This window comes from Takifugu rubripes, chromosome 11 (genome assembly GCF_901000725.2).
Source record: "Takifugu rubripes chromosome 11, fTakRub1.2, whole genome shotgun sequence".
Taxonomy (NCBI): domain Eukaryota; kingdom Metazoa; phylum Chordata; class Actinopteri; order Tetraodontiformes; family Tetraodontidae; genus Takifugu; species Takifugu rubripes.
Window position 1 is genome coordinate 10,028,222 of NC_042295.1, and position 18,218 is coordinate 10,046,439.

General features: G+C 42.6%; 4 protein-coding genes across 4 annotated transcripts; 3 read left to right on the forward strand and 1 right to left on the reverse strand.

The window, feature by feature from the left end:
• Positions 1–417: 417 nt before the first annotated feature.
• Positions 418–3,413, forward strand: LOC101067970 (extracellular calcium-sensing receptor). The gene is made up of 6 exons (XM_003977220.2): positions 418–519; positions 598–859; positions 939–1,742; positions 1,814–2,041; positions 2,141–2,264; positions 2,333–3,413. Exons 1-6 carry the CDS (start codon positions 455–457, stop codon positions 3,244–3,246), a joined length of 2,397 nt encoding a protein of 798 aa, XP_003977269.2. The 5' UTR covers positions 418–454; the 3' UTR covers positions 3,247–3,413.
• Positions 3,414–4,795: 1,382 nt separating this feature from the next.
• On the forward strand, positions 4,796–8,897 carry LOC101067741 (extracellular calcium-sensing receptor-like). The gene is made up of 9 exons (XM_003977219.3): positions 4,796–4,980; positions 5,209–5,497; positions 5,703–5,789; positions 5,874–6,065; positions 6,155–6,405; positions 6,478–6,688; positions 6,765–6,965; positions 7,701–7,824; positions 7,960–8,897. The coding sequence occupies exons 1-9, from the start codon at positions 4,808–4,810 to the stop codon at positions 8,874–8,876; spliced, it is 2,445 nt and encodes an 814-aa protein (XP_003977268.1). The 5' UTR covers positions 4,796–4,807; the 3' UTR covers positions 8,877–8,897.
• Positions 8,898–9,626: 729 nt separating this feature from the next.
• On the reverse strand, positions 9,627–12,105 carry LOC101067514 (extracellular calcium-sensing receptor-like). Its single transcript, XM_029844144.1, has 10 exons — positions 12,017–12,105; positions 11,713–11,938; positions 11,402–11,619; positions 11,193–11,323; positions 10,977–11,073; positions 10,784–10,907; positions 10,215–10,690; positions 10,034–10,114; positions 9,722–9,952; positions 9,627–9,635 (listed from the first exon to the last, which is right to left on the reverse strand). Exons 1-10 carry the CDS (start codon positions 12,098–12,100, stop codon positions 9,627–9,629), a joined length of 1,677 nt encoding a protein of 558 aa, XP_029700004.1. The 5' UTR covers positions 12,101–12,105.
• A 2,613-nt stretch (positions 12,106–14,718) lies between these two features.
• LOC101067293 (extracellular calcium-sensing receptor-like) lies at positions 14,719–18,132 on the forward strand. The gene is made up of 8 exons (XM_029843456.1): positions 14,719–14,758; positions 14,875–15,173; positions 15,254–15,543; positions 15,627–15,922; positions 16,024–16,229; positions 16,328–16,549; positions 16,706–16,829; positions 16,907–18,132. The coding sequence occupies exons 1-8, from the start codon at positions 14,734–14,736 to the stop codon at positions 17,803–17,805; spliced, it is 2,361 nt and encodes a 786-aa protein (XP_029699316.1). The 5' UTR covers positions 14,719–14,733; the 3' UTR covers positions 17,806–18,132.
• The last annotated feature ends 86 nt before the right edge of the window (positions 18,133–18,218 follow it).

Sequence of the window (18,218 nt, forward strand, 5' to 3'; positions counted from 1 at the left end):
CCATGCGCTCTTTCTGCCTGGATAAGACCAGACTAAGTGATGTTAAAGTAAACCTCTATACTTGATGGCACATCATGATTTAATGGAGTAAAGCTGTTAAACAGGCTGAACAATATAAAGCACATAATTTTGTCATTTAATGATGTAATAGTCGCACACATATGCAATGATGCAATCAAAATTGACATACTCTATTGAGGATTGAGATTGTTTTCGCATTGGCTGAGGATGTTTATCATATGGCAGAAAACCCTATAAGTTCAGGTGTCGGGTCAGAGTGTTGTTAGTGGCGGGGAGGGCTGTCACGATGGCTCGGACCACTGTCGTGTTATTTATCTACTGTTTATTGCTGATGAGGACAATGTCAAAAACACAAACTTGTACAGTCACAGGGCAAACGGGATTCATGGAGTTTTTAAAAGAGGGTGATCTTATCATAGGAGGTGTTTTCTCTATGAGTAGCACACGTGTGCTGGTAGATAACGACTATATGGCAATTCCAAGTGCATATTGCACCAGGTAAGTGTCTGCATTTAAAGTGAGAGAATTCAGATTCACTGTGATATTTGTTTTGGGTCATTTGTGTCTCACCGACAGGTGGAATGACAGGGAATTGAAGTTTGCCAGGACGGCCATCTTCACGGTGGAGGAAATCAACAGAGATGGCAAGCTTCTTCCTGGAGTAACTTTGGGTTACAGGCTGTATAATGGCTGTGGGAGTGAAAACCTGATCCGAGCGGCTGTGGAAGCTGTAACTGGGGAAGGCTGCAGCAGCCAGGTCCAGGCTCTGTTGGGCCATTCTTCCTCAGGAGTTAGTGAAGACATAAACCTCATACTGAGCCCGTTTTCTATCCCACAGGTATGAAAAATGCCTCTCTTCCTTAAATGTTTTTAATATATTAGAGATATTTTATTTAAAATGCCTTATTCTCCACCAGGTTAGTCATCTTTCCACCTGTGCTTGTTTGAGTGATAAAAAAAAATACCCCACATTCTTCCGAACTGTCCCAAGTGACCACTTTCAAATCAGCGGCCTGGTGCAGCTTTTGAAATTCTTTGACTGGCGGTGGGTAGGAATAGTTTATGCTGCAGGCAGCTACTCCGATGATGGAACAGCCCACTTTGTTAAGGAGGCTGAAAAGGAGGGCATCTGTGTCGAATACAGGTTACGTTTCAGCGTTACATCGGGAAAAAAATCCACAGCTATCGTTAAGGCCCTACAGGAGTCGTCGTCGAGGGTGGTCTTGTTGTTTATGTCCATGTTTAAAACCAAAGCTTTCCTCAATGAAATGGAGAACAATAACATAACTGATAAACAGTGGCTGGGCAGCGAGTCTTGGATCACACAAGCGGATTTGGCCTCTTCCAAAAGACAGCACATTTTGCAAGGGGCAATTGGCTTTGCACTCCCACAGATGGTAATACCAGGCCTAGGTGACTTCTTACTCAGCCTAAAGCCTTCTGACGAACCCCAGAGTGACATCGTTAAAGCTATGTGGGGAGATTTTTTCAACTGTAGCTTCTCCCCGTCCAGCACGTCTGCTGCCTGCACTGGCACAGAGGACCTCAGAACAGTCACTAATGACTACACAGAAGTGACACATTTCAGGGCTGAGAATAATGTGTACAAAGCGGTTTACCTGGTGGCGTACGCCCTCCAGGGGCTGTTGCAATGTGAAAATGGCTCAAACCCCACCACTGGAAAGCCTTGTGTCAACAAGAAGGAAGTGCAGCCAAAGCTAGTAAGTTCTAGTGCAAAGAAAAGATGGTGTCATGAGCGTGTAACTTTCCTTGTATTGTGTTTTTTCTTTAGGTGCTGGAACACATTAAGTACGTCAACTTTACCACCAAATATGGCTCCAAAGTTTTCTTTGACAAAAACGAAAACTCGGTTGCCCAGTACGACTTGGTGAACTGGCAAATGAGAGAAGATGGCTCTGTCGACATTGTTACCATCGGTCAATACGATACCTCTTTCAAAGGGGAGGAATTGAAAGTGGCAGATGATGCTAAAATTGTTTGGGGAGGAAAGTATAAGCAGGTAAACTGAGCCCTACAGGAAATTGAGTATGAAATTTTCTCTTTGATGCGCACACATTTTCTTGTAAATATTTTTAAAAGCTGAGCTGTGCCCCTTCAGGTGCCGAGATCTGTCTGCAGAGAACCCTGTCCACCGGGGACCCGTAAAGCCATAAACAAGTTGAAGCCTGTTTGCTGTTTTGACTGCTTTGAGTGCCCTGATGGAACCTTTAGTAACCAGACAGGTGGGTAATGTCACAATTCAGTCCTTGCCCATGTGCTGAATGAGAGTAAGCGTTCATTTATTTTGCAGACTCTCTGGACTGTTTCAGCTGTCCGCAAGAACTTTGGCCAAATGACCAGAAAAACCTATGTCTTCCCAAGCCCTCTGAGTATCTTTCATACAGAGAGATCACAGGGGCACTTCTTAGTGGATTCGGTTGCTTGGGAGTCTTCTTATCTCTTCTCACAACACTCATTTTCTTGGTCCATAAAGAGACACCCATTGTAAAGGCCAACAACTCTGAGCTGAGCTTCCTGCTTCTGCTGTCATTGAAACTGTGCTTCCTGTGCTCCTTGACCTTCATCGGCCGCCCATCCGATTGGTCCTGCATGCTGCGACACACTGCATTCGGCATCACCTTCGTCCTCTGCATCTCGTGCGTTCTGGGTAAAACTGTAGTAGTTCTGATGGCATTCAGAGCCACACTTCCTGGCAGCAAAGTGATGAAATGGTTCGGACCCAAACAGCAGAGGCTCACCGTTCTGACCTTTACCCTCATTCAGGTTGTCATTTGTATATTATGGCTGACAACAAACCCTCCGTTCCCTATGAGAAACATGACTTATTACAAGGATAAAATCATTCTGGAGTGTGCTTTAGGTTCAGCCGTTGGATTCTGGGCTGTTCTGAGTTACATCGGAGTCCTCGCCATCTTGTGTTTCATACTCGCTTTTCTTGCCAGGAAGCTGCCCGACACTTTCAACGAAGCTAAGCTGATCACCTTCAGTATGCTGATTTTCTGTGCTGTCTGGATCACGTTTATCCCAGCTTACATCAGCAGTCCCGGGAAGTTCACTGTAGCTGTCGAGATCTTTGCAATTCTGGCTTCAAGTTTTGGTTTGCTGTTGTGTATTTTTTTCCCCAAATGTTATATTATCATTTTCAGGCCACAGAAGAACTGCAGAAAAAGTTTGCTGGGAAATCCGCAGACGAGAACACTTTAATCTATCATTTAAATGTGTCTTTGTTTTGTGGGGGAAATATATATATATATAAAACCCTGCATAATCATATATATGTATATATTCATTTACTTGTGATGTCTAAGACATTTAGTACACTGAAATGTTTCTGAGTGCAATTAGTGTAATCAAAATGCCCATTAAAATTTAACAATAAAAGTTTAACCTTCCACACTGGGAGAATATTACAACTCTCTCTTTAGTTTTATTAACAACACTCAAAATATTGTTATATGTCTTGCAAGGGTGTCCTTCTCATATTCCATTTTTTTTTTTCTAAAAATATGAACATTGCAACAATGGTGGCACACAAATAACAGCTCTTGGGGCTGATAAGTACACGCTTACTTAACATGAAGGAAACACTTTAATGATCAGGGGGGAAAATAAGTTTATATATATATATATATATTGGCATAACACAGTTTAGCACAGGCGGATGAGTGGAAGGATGGAAAAAACTGGGTCTGAAGCTGGAGGCTGGCCACGACTGGCTGGTGAAAGACAGAAAAGCTGGGCACCAAGAGACAATTTGGCCGATTAAATAAGGTAGCAGTATGAAATCCATGACCACAAAACCCAATTTTAAAAAAGTCCCAAAAACAGTCTGAAACACAGTCAAAAAGACAAAAGTTCTCAAGAACCTATCACAACATTACAAACCAGCGTTCAACAACAAATTGGCAGAGACCAGAGAAGACGCCCAGGCTTTTTTGCTGCAGCTGATTGATTGAGAAGATGTGATCCAGGTGAGCTGATGACAGTGGCAGAGCAGGTGTATCATGATCAGGAGGAGAGCCACGGCCAGCCTGGGGAAAAACAACTGAAGCAGGGAGTCAAGGCAAAATATACAAGATACTCTGTGTCACACCAGGAAAATTCAGCTTATTTGATGGATTTTTGATCCTTGAATAGCATTGATTTGATTGAATGAAACTACATATAAACACATCATAAATTACCCTATTAAAATTAAACATCCTGTGAAACAAAGACAGTGACAAAACTAACTAAACTCTCAATAATGAATTGAATAGATTCTCATTTCTTAAATAAACAGGCCCAAATTCACAGGGAAAAATACCCTAATTGATTGTCACATTTGATCCCTATCTTACATGTCTGAAAATCCTTTACAAACATACAAATCACGACGACTTGTGATACAAATGAAGCAATTTTGACTGGTCAAACTGACTAGAAGAGCAATATAAGAATGTATATCACAAAGCTTGAAAGTAAGCCTACCACATAGGCTAACTTGTGTGACTTCCAGTTCAAGTCCCCACCCCCCATCCATTGATTTAATGTGTGTAAAGTGACCTTGCAAAGTGTATAGTTTGTATTCATTACATCATTCCAAATAGAGGTAGGGCTACTGACGTTCTTTCCTAACTGCTTAATGATGCAAGAATATCAACAGTATAAAGCTTGTCTTCTACAATTCTTCTCTCCCTCTTCAGTCAGAGCTACAGAAATGACTTTACTCAGTGATATCATATTGTTTTATTCTTTTTTTGTCGTCCCTGTATTGTCTGACCCCATGTCCAGTGTCACCTCTCCATCCTCATCCCTGTGCAGGCTTCAGAACAGCTTCCAGCCAGGATTTGAGGCTAATGGTGACTTTATTATCGGGGGAATGTTTCCCCTTCATTTCAACCAGGAGATGCCCGACCTCAACAACACCTACAGACCACCGCCAGTAAAATGCAATGGGTAAGCATTCTATATGTACATATATTTTTGATAAACTATTTAAAATATATTTTGGCTTTTTTCAGGACCACCCAAAATATACCTAAAATAAAACCCCTTATCAATGACTTTATACACATGTAATAGTATTAATTGGGGAACACTCAATATCCAAAGTATTAAAAATGTGTTTAATCTTCAGTCAAAGCAGGACTGACTGTGATTTGTCATCTGTCCATATGGGCGCAGCTTTGACCCTCGGGCGTTTCGTTGGGCTCAAACCATGAAGCTGGCAGTGGAAGAGATAAACCAGCGCACGGACTTATTGCCTGATCATGTTCTCGGGTATAAGTTGTTTGATTCATGTGGATATCCGCTGACTGGCCAGAGGGCAGCTCTGTCTCTTCTGAATGGTCCGAGCACTGACGGCTCCTCCACATGCACAGGCGCCGCTCCGCTGCTCGCTGTGATCGGGGAATCATCCTCGTCTCTGTCAGTCATGTTGTCGAGAATATTACAACCTTTCAAAATCCCAGTGGTAATCACTGCTTTCTATTTTCTTCCAAAAACCATCACAAAATGTGCATTTGCTTGTCTCAAGAGAAGGACTGGACACAAAAGCATCCAATAAATTTGATCTCTTTGTTAATTGATTTATTTAAAATTATATTACCTACACTAACTATTAATGCATTTATTATGTTCTGGCTGATTAACTGTAGAATTCCCTACTCTTTTCACAGATTAGCTACTTTTCTTCATGTGCTTGTCTCTCTGACAAAAGGAAATACCCTAATTTCTTCAGAGTAATCCCAAATGATGACTATCAGGTAAGGTGATGAACATGATTGATGTGATTAATCTAATAAAGCCTTGAGTCAAATGGAGCTGACACCTCTTCCTGTTGACATCAGGTGAAGGCCATTGCTCAGCTGCTGGTACACTTCAACTGGACATGGGTAGGCCTGCTACTCTGTGAGCGAGATTATGGCCGATTTGCTGCAGAAGGTCTACTGAGGGAATTGAAGAGTACAAAAGTGTGTGTGGCATACCAGGAAATAATTCCTTTGGTGTATAATCAGCTAAGAGTCCAGGCAATCATGCAGGTAGATTCTTTTTACACACCTTAGCATTAGTGTAGTTCCTTAAAGTTTGTTTCTTTCATTGTTCCTTCACGTTCTTTTCCTCTGTAAAGGTAATGCGGACCTCATCTGCAAAAGTGGTGGTGGTATTTTCAGCAGAGGTGGAGATGATACCTTTACTGAGAGATTACATGAAGCAAAACATCACAGGGATCCAGTGGATAGCCAGTGAGGCCTGGGTTACAGCCTCCGTGTTTACTGGGAGCAAATACTACCCATATTTAGGAGGAACAATTGGGTTGGGCATCAGAAAGGGGCACATCCCCAGATTGAGTGACTACCTCTTGACAGTAAACCCCCAGGTGTATCCCAATAATCCTCTGGTTAAAGAGCTGTGGGAGACTCTATATGGCTGCAGATCTTCTCTTTCCTCTAGCTCTCATGTTCCGCTCTGCACAGGACAAGAGCCCCTGTTGGAACAGCATTCAGCCTTCATGAATACATCCAGCCCGAGGGTGACTTATAACGTTTATAAGGCTGTATATGCCATCGCACATTCCCTCCACAACCTGTTCCTTTGTCAACCAGGACCTGGGCCTTTCAAAAACAACACGTGTGCTCAAAGAAACAATGTGCAACCCTGGCAGGTATTATCCCGTATTCTCAACTGTGTCATCTTCTTTGTAATAGAAGAATAGATTCATTGAAGCTGTTGGTTTTTAGCTCCAGCACTCCCTCCAGGAAGTAGCATTCAAAATTTCCGGGGAGGTGGTAGACTTTGACCAGAGAGGCGACTCCATTCCCTATTACGATATCATCAACTGGCAAAGAGGCGTTGATGGGAGCATTGAATTTGTCAATGTGGGGTTGTTTGATGGATCCAAACCTACAGGAAAAGAGCTGGTGATCCAAGAGGACAGGATCGTGTGGGCAGGACATCAGAGGGAGGCAAGCTGTTCACATGATCTTTTATTGTGTTTTGACAAGGGATTAGCAGAGCTTGTTTCACATAGTATTGGAGTCATTGCAGGACAGTTTGGTTATGAAAGACATGTTTCATGACATTTCTTGTGCAGGGTGTCTCAGGTGAATAGGGAGGCGGGGACCAGGACATTGTTTCTGCATCATCTCTGCCACATAGCACACTATTTCTAAAAAGAAAAAAAGCTTTCCTAAATCCCATCTGTGTCAAGCCCTGATGACCAAAAAGAGCCAAATAAATTCAAATACAAATCTATCCTAAATACACTGCTTGTGCTTTTTCTGCCTGGATGAGACCAGATTTAGTGATGTTAAAGTAAACCTCTCTACTTGGGGGCAGATCATGATTTAATGGAAAAGCTGTTAAACATGCATCGCATCCTGCATCATCTCTGCCAGAATGCACGCTGATATTTCTAAAAAAAAAAAAAATTTAAAGATCCCTCCTAAATCTCATGTGTGTCAAGCCCTTTCTCAGTTTCTTAACATAAATACACAGATAATGGGTGTTACTACCTGTGCCATCCCAGTACTCTTAGCACCAGTATAGAACTGTGTCTTCCTGTCTTTGACAGTGTAAAAGCAGATACATAACTACCTACTCAGGCTGGATTGAACTGTGCTGCACAGTAAGAGCTATAGCGTAGTTATACTAACATACTAATCTACTCCCCATAGGTTCCAGTGTCAATTTGCAGTGCCAGCTGTCTTCCGGGGACCAGGAAGGCCATCCGTAAAGAGGTGCCAGTTTGCTGCTTTGATTGTATTCCATGTGACACTGGCAAAATTAGCAATGAGACAGGTGAGATTGAAATCAAATAATTAAAATTTTTCAAAGAGCTACAGAAAATTGAGTCATAAGTTGCAACATATGTTAAAGACTGGATTATATTTAATAAACTATTGTTCAATGAAATGTTTTCTCTCCTCTGTATAGATTCTGTAGATTGCACATTTTGTCCCGAGGACTTCTGGCCAAACCCAAACAGAACAGTCTGCATTCCTAAAAAGGTGGAATATTTGGCTTATGATTCCTTGGGTATAGCCCTGATGGTGACCTCAGTGGTGGGTGCGTGCGCCACCATCGCAACCTTCGCGGTCTTCTTCTACCACCGAAACACAGCCATCGTCCGCGTGAACAACGCCGAACTCAGCTTCTTCATTCTGCTCTCATTGGTTCTCTGCTTTCTTTGCTCTCTGGTGTTCATCGGAGAGCCGACAACCTGGTCGTGCATGCTGCGCCACACCGCATTCAGCATCACGTTTTCGCTCTGTTTCTCCTGCATTTTGGGGAAGACGTTGGTGGTGTTGGCCGCTTTCACCGCCACCAGACCCGGACACAATATCATGAAGTGGTTAGGCCCCAAACAGCAGAGAACCATTATCTTCAGCTGTACTCTGGTTCAGGTGGTTATTTGTACTGCCTGGCTCATTGATGCACCACCTGCTCCTTTCAGAAACACAGAGTATGAACACTCAAAGATCATACTGGAGTGCAGCGTGGGCTCCAGCGTTGGTTTCTGGTGTGTGCTGGGCTATATCGGCCTACAGGCATGCCTGTCCTTCATTCTGGCTTTTCTGGCTCGTAAGTTACCAGGTAACTTCAACGAGGCAAAGTTCATCACTTTCAGCATGCTGATCTTCTGTGCTGTGTGGCTGGCATTCATCCCTGCTTATGTCAGCTCTCCTGGGAATTATTCCGACGCCGTGGAGTCTTTCGCCATTCTGGCCTCCAGCTTTGGGCTGTTGTTTTGTATGTTTGCACCAAAATGTTACATAATTTTACTTAAGCCAGAAAGGAATACAAAACAGCATCTAATGGGAAAAGAAAATAAATCACATGCTGTATCTTAAATGTATGAGAAATTTTAAAATGTTAAGAGTTTATATATATAGATATATATATATAAATAAATTTCAATTGACTAAAAATGATGCTTATCAAAATGTGAATTTTAATTGTCTGACGGTTGTGTGACAACTATTGAAGCTTCTATACACATCACCTGAAAATATCTTAATGTAATTTTAAATAAATTTGAAATCCAGTATCATTCATTTTTGTTCCTAAATGTCATATATTATATATTAAATGATGTATAGTTACTTAGAAATTTGCATTATGTTTAAATAAATATACCACAATATTCCAAAATAGCAACGATTACCTGGATTTAATTTGCTGATACTACAATTCTGTTAAAGGGTTAATAAAATAAAACCTCCTGTAAAAAATGTTATACATTTTTATTCCTCAGCATCTCAGACTTACACATACACACTCATTAACAAAGCCATGTGAATGCAGGCACTGATAATATAATGCACAATTTAATATAATGCACAATAACATAGTAAGAATGATACGATTAATTATATTATTAATTAAAATAATACAATAGTACAACAGTTTTTACTATTATTGTTATAAAACACCTATTTTGTATTATTATTCTTGTTATCATCATAGTTGAAAGAAAATTAATCTTAAATCATTATTTCAAAATGTTCAAAGGTACATTCTGAAACAAGATGAAAACCTACTGAGAAAATAGACTAATGATTTCTGTATTTTATCTGAGACATTTTCCTGTCATGCCTTTCTTAACATTTCTTTCAGGGCGCAATAAAATTATAAAGCATTTTGGGAGAAAAATACATAGTAACAGTCCAAAACTGGAGGCTAATATTGCAAATACTTCCACTGCTACAGTGAATTTCCCTGGAGAGCTGACGTAAGCTGGGATGAAAGAGATCCAAACTGCCCAGAAGATCAGCAGGCTGAAGGTGATGAGCTTTGCCTCGTTGAATGTATTGGGAAGTTTACGCCCAACAAATGCAAGGAGAAGGCAGAGGAAGGCCAGTAGTCCAATGTAGCCCAAAACCAGATAGAATCCTGGTGGCCATGGCTCTTTACACTCTAGCACAATCTAATTTAGCCAAGTGATACAGAGGAATTGGCTTGTCAGCACCAAATATGCACATGATCCTCAGAATATACTTCAACTTACTTTTCCAGTCAAAGCTTGGTAGGCTGGGTTCCTTACAGGAAATGAAGGCGCTGCCAACAGCCAACCAGCACAGAGACAAACCTGACCACACAACAGCAGAACAATGATTTTACAAATGGGGGAAAAGTGTCACTTAAAAATGGTTGAAGACTGATCATGAAATGGTTTATAGACTTTCCACCTGTGGAGCTGTGGTGCAGAGGATCAGGGTCCTCTGTCGAGAGGGACCGAACAACTTCAGGGCACAGCAACCAGCTCTCAGGTTAGTCCGAAAAGCAAAGAGAACCACAATGGTTTTAACGAGAAGGCAGGACAGACACAGAACAAAGCTGATCCCGAATGCAGCTTGGCGGAGCCGACATTTCCACAGAGACGGCTGCCCGATGAACAACAAGGAACATAGGAAGCAGAGTTTGAGCGAAAGGAGCAGCAAGAAACTAATCTCAGAGTTGTTGGCCTTGACAATTGGTGTGGAGCGAAAATGGAGAAAGATGATTGTGAGGGAGAACGTCAGTAGGACCCCCACTAGAGTCAGGATGACTAAGATGATGCCCATGGTTTCAGAGAACGACAGGAACTCTTCAATCCCAGGCAAACATTTCACCTTATCCTTGTCTGGCCAGTAGTACTCTGGGCACCTTTGGCACTCTGTAGAACCTTTTCAAACACACAGGGATATCAAATTCTGCATTTAATGTATAACCTTTATAATATACTGTACAAACAAATAAAGCCAGTAGGGGAGACTACCAGTCTGGTTGCTGATCTGTCCGTCTGCACAAGGCAAACAATCAAAGCAACAGTGAGGTTGTCCCGGACGTCTGGCCTGCCTGCTGCCAGGGGGACAAGGAGCAGCGCACAGAGACACTGGCACCTATTCAAACACATTTCTAGAATTAGATTGTTCACATGCAAAAGAACCTAATCAATAATTAGGACTGACCTTTGACTTTCCTCCTGTCCATACAATAGCATTCTGATCCATCTGCAGCTGTTGTTTTAAAGGAGCTGAACCGTCATAGCTCCCAACTTTAACAAATCTAAACACAACAAACAAGAATTGCATATTTCAGCCAAATGTTACACTTTGTCATGAATACTTAACCCCAGTATGTGAAACTTTTCCTAAATTATTTAGATAAACAAACTTTTTTGACACCTAATGTTGCTCACGCTGTCCTTTTGCCAGTTGATGATGTCATAGAGAGGAACCGGCTCTCCTTTGGCATCAAAATACACTTTTTCCTTAAATTGGTTTGTAAAATTCACAGACTTTAGATGTTGGAGCAACTGCAAGAAAGAAAAAAAATATCAACAGACTACTGAAAAATCACTAAACCCAAAATTACATGTTGTACAGTTGGGTACCTGTTTGGACGTAAATGGCTCACGTTTCTTACACGTGCCCACGTTAGAACCAGGAGATTCACAGTTCAGTAGAGAGTGCAGAGCATGGGCGATAGCATATACGGCTTTATACACATTATATGATATTCTGACCTGAGACACATCTGTGTAGCTGCTTTGAGTGTACCTCAGATCTTCTGATCCAGTACATACAGGACTTTCATCTGCTGATTTTGTGTCTGAACTGTGACCAAAATCATTTAATTTCATGGATTCCTTAACAGCATTTGCATCATTTCCTTTTGCCTTTTCTCCTGTGAACTTTAGTTTACAGCCAAATAGGTCCTCCCAGAACATGTTGACGAATTCCATCCCTGGTTTGGGAGAGGGGCAGATATTCAGCAGAAACTCTTTCAACCCAGGAATCTCAGCTCCTGGAAAGGAGAAGCCCAAAGTTCCCTCAAGGAGAGCGTGGAAGCGAGGTGTGGTCAGCAGGCTCGCGGTCACCCAGGCTTCACTGGCTACCCACTGGATCCCTGTCATATTCCTGTAAATCAGCTTGAGAAAGAGACAAAAGAATCCCATTTACATACCATTATTTAGCCGTATATCAGTTGATTTACATTATATCCTTACCTCCAGGAAAAATTCTAGAAGTTGTCCCTCTGTGGCAAAGACCACAACTACGCGTGCTGTTGAACTCTGCAGCCTGTCTGCCATTTCTTTTAACTCGGCTGCTGTGGGTGATTTCGGGATGGTCAATTGAAACTCCACACAGCCACCCTGTTGTCTCAGCTGATGAGAAAAAGCCTGGATCCCATAATGGCTATAGTCATCCTGAAAAACGGGACATGTTGATATCTCTGCTGCCTTCAGGCGACTAATGTTGTCAAAACTGTAAGAGTCTCACCGTTGTTCCTATCGTGCCCACCCAGAGCCAGGACATGAATGTGACCATCTGAACGAGGCCTCTCACCTGAAAGAGATCACTAGGTACGGTCCTCAGAAAAGATGGATACGTGCTCTTGTCGCTGAGGCAGGTACAAGTGGCAAAATAACTTACCTATAAGGGGATAAATTACATCTCCATGTGGGAAAAACACAGAAATTTAAAGGAATGTGAATTATACACAGCATTTATTACCAGTGGGATGTTGAAAGAGCCCAGAATGTGAGCTGCGGCCCCTGTAGGGGATGAAGATGCAAGGCCGATCACAGCAGCAACAGGAGAATCAGCCAAACACGCGGGGATCATTTCCTCCACTTGTTTCCAAGTCATGCTCTCCTCTGACACCGTGCTATTTAAATACCTTTCACTCATTTCTGCAGAGTAAAATGCTGCTTTACTCATTTCAGTGTCTATGTTTTTCAAAACCCCTCCTTTCATTTGTGCGTCTCCCGCACCCAGCGCAGAGTGTGCATTAGGCTCGGCGTGACTGACTAAAGACAGAAGTGCTTGCAGACTGGTTGGAACATGATCACAGCCGTCCAGGATCCTGTATCCAAGTTTTACACCTGGCAAGAGGCTAGAATTATTGTTGATTTCATTCACCGCGAACACCATGGTCATCATCCAGCGGAAGGCTCTGTGGTCAAAGCTGCAGGAATTTTAATAAGGTTATGAGAAGCAAAGCACATGATACATTGTGAAATAGTTAAAATGTGAACAGATCTCACCCACTACAAGTAATGAGCTCAGGTTTGTTGATGTATTTCTGTTGTGATACAGAAGCTGAGTAATGCAGAGGGAAAATGCCTCCAATCATGACATCACCTCGAGAATGCAGAGCTGGACGCTGTGTGTCCACGGTTTTCACACATCGAGGTAAACTCGGGGATGCGTCATTCCCATCACCTGCCTCCAGCCCATGTGTGTCATTCTTCTCTTTTGCAATATGCTGAAGACCAGAAAAGACTGGGAAAAAAATGCTAGAAATTGCCCAGAGAAGCAGAGTGAAGCCCCAACAGGAGAGGAACGAGCGGTCCATCATGACCACATGGAAAATACGTGTGTGGAAGAAGAAGCTTCTCTGAGCTTTGAGCCGGAGAAGTTGATGATATAAAACCTTTCATTTCCTGTGTGACAACATTCATTTTTGGATCCACCAATCACGATGAAAGGAGGTGGATTTGCAGCTCAGTCCATGCAGGATAACAGAGGAAACTAGAGTCGAGTTATTTAATTGGTTGTTTTCTAATTCAGTACTTCTTAGGCCATCAGTTTTTGAAATAGAAATTGCAAAAAATAAAACACTGATAAACTGGAAGTGCCTATTTTACTCTCACTGTGTTGTTATTATTATTGTGCCTTGGCTTGCATGTGACAGTTTGTACATTTCTGCTGTATTAATCTTTATCTGTAGGAGTGCTATCTAGTCATGCTTTATATCAATCAGTCAGACAAAATATAGTGGCAGGATGTAGTTTGGGTTAACCCTAACATGAACCCTAACAGTAACCCTAACCCTAAAAAATCAAATTTGCAAACCTGTCTGCTGAATTCAACATTCTTCATGATCTTGAATTCAGTCCAATGCAGAATTTTCAGCAGTTCTGTAGCCCAGTACTGCTGGAGGCTGCAACTCAAAGAGAAAAACAGACAAAAAATATGATCTTCAGGATTTCCCTGAATACATCAGGAATTCATCTTGTGGCTGGGGTCAGTAGAAGAACCTAGACTAGTGGTACATGAACCGTATCAAAAGTGTAACGGTGAAACATTAGCACAACTGTGTGGGGGAGGAAATAGAGTCATTGCATAGTTTCTTAAACCAGTTGTGCAGTACCTGAGTGACAAACTTTGTTTTGTCCATTTGATTTTTGCATTAAAAAAAAGCCATTTTATTGGAAATTGCCTCGATAGATGTCAATAAATCTCACATGATGTTATCAGCACTTCATTACAGGTATCATAAAGATATAATAGGAACAACTGTAACTTGTATTTGTTCTAAAGGTTATAACCCTTGGGGAACAGCCAGATAAGGACCACGTAATGTTTTGTCTGACTGATTAATAATAATAAGCTGACATGAGCAGAACACCTCAGTCTATAAAAGCATTTGTGCAGAATGCTCCGAGACATTTTTAGGATGGAGATCTCTGTTATCTTCCTTTGCTTCATTTCTCTGTTTGATTTAAACTCAGCTGGTGACCTGAAGGCTCCTGAGAACAGTCTGAAACAACAGGTTGGACCGAGGGAGGACACAACCGGTGCCGCGGCTCCGTCTGACATATGTCGCCTCCAGGGTTCTGCTCGCCTACCTGCTTTCTCAAAGGATGGAGACTTTGTCATCGGGGGGGTTTTCTCCATACACCGCTACACAGTGACGGTGAACCACAACTACACCACCATGCCTGAGCCATTTCGCTGCAGAGTGTGCGGAGAAGAAAATGTTTGATTGTTTCATTTCTGGAGTATATATGATGTTCACATTATGATGCATTTTTTATTTATACCTACACTTGTGAATGTTTGTTTTCTGTCATGATGTGCAGCATCGACCATCATGAATTGCAACTGTCTCATGCAATGGTCTTCGCCATCGAGGAGATCAACAACAGCACGGAGCTGCTTCCTGGAATCAAACTCGGTTACCAGATCCACGACTCTTGTGCAGCCGTGCCCATCGCAGTGCATGTGGCCTTCCAACTTTTAAACTCTCTGGACCCTGTGTTTGTCACAGGTGACAACTGTTCACAGTCCGGTATGGTGATGGCTGTCGTCGGCGAGTCTGGTTCCACTCCGTCCATCAGCATATCCCGCGTCATCGGCTCCTTCGACATTCCACTAGTGAATATTTTCAACTTTTACCAAAGCACATGAACACGTAATATTAACCTTCACTGTAATGACACAATGTTCAACTTCAGGTGAGCCACTTTGCCACCTGTGCATGCCTGTCTGATAAACAGAAGTACCCAAGTTTCTTCAGAACGATTCCCAGTGACCAGTTCCAGGCCGACGCTTTGGCCAAACTCATCAAACACTTTGGCTGGACTTGGATAGGTACTGTGTGCTCAGATTCAGACTATGGCAATAATGGCATGGCAGCGTTCCTGCATGCAGCGCAGAAGGAGGGCATCTGTGTGGAGTACTCGGAATCCTTTTATCGCACCCACCCGTACAGCAGGATCAAGAGAGTGGCTGATGTCATCCGCAGGTCTGGGTAATTTTGATTATGCTTCATACTGATAGTTAATTGTCTGTATTGAGGTAATGTGTGGTGTTGTCATGCTTCTTTAGGTCAACGGCTATCATTGTCGTGGTATTTACTACGTCTGGAGATCTGAGGATCCTGCTCGAGGAATTGTCTCGTGAACCCTCACCACCTCGCCAGTGGATAGGCAGTGAATCCTGGGTAACTGACTCAGACATGCTGAGGTTCAGCTTCTGTGCTGGAACTATTGGATTTGCCATTCAGAGGTCTGTCATCCCAGGCCTGAGAGACTTCCTGCTGGATCTCTCCCCCTCGAAAGTGGCTTCATCTCGTGTGCTCACTGAGTTCTGGGAGGACTCATTCAACTGCCGGTTGGGAAAAGGTGACAGAAGTAATACCTCTTCTTAATTTACTGTGGATAGATTTTAAATTTGTGTCCAAATCTAATAACAAAGGCTTTCAACAGATCTCCTGTGTTGTCAGTTGCTGTTGCAGGTGAGCGCATGTGTGATGGATCTGAAGACATAATGACTCTCCAGAGTCCGTACACTGACACCTCTGAGCTCCGCATTACCAACATGGTGTACAAGGCTGTTTATGCAATAGCTCATGCCATTCATAATGCAGTGTGTCAGGACACAAATGCTACCACTCGGTGTGGCAAATTCACCACGATTAACCCCAAACAGGTCAAACCTAAAGAATCGCCTCTGTAACTACTAATATGGTTTATTACAAGTGTTTCAGCTGAAGTCTTTCCTCTGACTCTCTGTTTCATTCAATTCAGGTTCTCGCTCAGCTGAAGACAGTAAATTTTTCACAAAATGGTTATGCTGTATCCTTTGATGCCAACGGGGATCCTGTGGCATCATATGAGCTGATAAACTGGAAAAAGAGTGGGAGCGGGAGCATCGAAGTTGTGCCAGTAGGATACTATGATGCTTCACTGCCAGAAGGCCAAGAGTTCCGTATCTTCAGGGACATCACATGGGTGGATGGCAGAAAGCAAGTACGACAGCCAGAATAATTAATAAGACAGTAATTCAGGCATGAAAACACAACATCTCTGAATTAATGGTTTTTTTGTTCAATTGTGACTTTATGTAAAGGCACCAACGGCGGTTCTGTTAAAATCTCTTTCAACTGGTGGGTGTGTGTGTCTCAGGTGCCAGTGTCAGTGTGCAGCGACAGCTGTCCTCAAGGAACTCGTAAGGTACTGCAGAAAGGAAAACCCATCTGCTGTTATGACTGTGTACAATGTCCAGAGGGAGAGATTAGCAATGTTACAGGTAGTTATCTAGATTTCAAAGACAGCAGAGCTAAATAAATACATTTGTTTAAACTCTACATGATTTTTGTTTCCTAGATTCTCCTGAATGCATCCCTTGTCTTGATGACTTCTGGCCTAACCCAGAGAGAAATGCCTGTTTCCCCAAACCTGTGGAGTTTCTTTCCTTTAACGAGGTTCTAGGAATCATCCTAGCTGTGTTCTCAGTCGGTGGTGCCTGTCTGGCTGTTATCACAGCAGCTGTATTTTTCCATCACAGGGCCTCTCCTATTGTCAGAGCCAACAACTCTGAGTTGAGCTTCCTGTTGCTCTTCTCTTTGACTCTGTGCTTCTTATGTTCACTCACTTTCATTGGTGCTCCCTCTCACCTGTCCTGCATGCTGCGCCACACAGCGTTTGGGATCACCTTTGTCCTTTGCATCTCATGTGTTTTAGGGAAAACTGTGGTGGTGTTGATGGCCTTCAGAGCGACTCTCCCCGGGAGTAATGTCATGAAGTGGTTCGGTCCACCTCAGCAAAGGATGACTGTTGTGACTTTCACGTCTATCCAGGTTTTAATATGCATTGTTTGGTTGGTTGTCAATCCCCCGTTTCCAGTGAGAAATCTGACCACGTACAAGGAGAGAATCATCCTGGAGTGTGCGTTAGGCTCATCTGTTGGATTCTGGGCTGTACTCGGGTACATCGGCCTTCTGGCAGCTGTTTGTTTAGTTCTAGCCGTCCTCGCCCGAAAACTCCCCGATAATTTCAACGAAGCCAAAATGATCACCTTCAGCATGCTGATATTCTGTGCCGTCTGGATCACCTTCATCCCTGCTTACGTCAGCTCTCCTGGGAAATTCACCGTGGCCGTGGAGATCTTTGCCATTTTGGCCTCCAGTTTTGGACTCATCCTGTGCATTTTTGCTCCAAAATGTTTTATTATTTTATTTAAGCCAGAGAAAAATAGCAAAAAACACTTGATGAACAAGAAATAATCAGAATGTCTGCAATATGTTGGGTGAGTTTAACGACTGAAAGTATGGGTCCGTACAGCAGCAATAGCCCAGTCTGTAGATGAGTGAGCTGTGGGTTTGAGGGTATCTGGTTCAACTTCCTTTTGGTAACAAAAATTAGGAAACGGACCTGTAGAAGGAGATGTGCAGGGACATATTTAGAGCTGTACGGACCCACTATGGTATCATTAAGCAAAATACCGAACCCCCAAATGATCAGATTGCCTTTATCTCTCTTCATGATTACATGTGCATGTGTTCATTGTAGCTTCATGTGTAACTGCTTGTAACTTGTGTGTAACAAAGTGTAAACACAGTCATTTTCACTTTTAATGTATGCTTTTTTTTCTTCTTCTCTTGTTTTACACTGTACTGCCATTCCTCCCAACGTTATG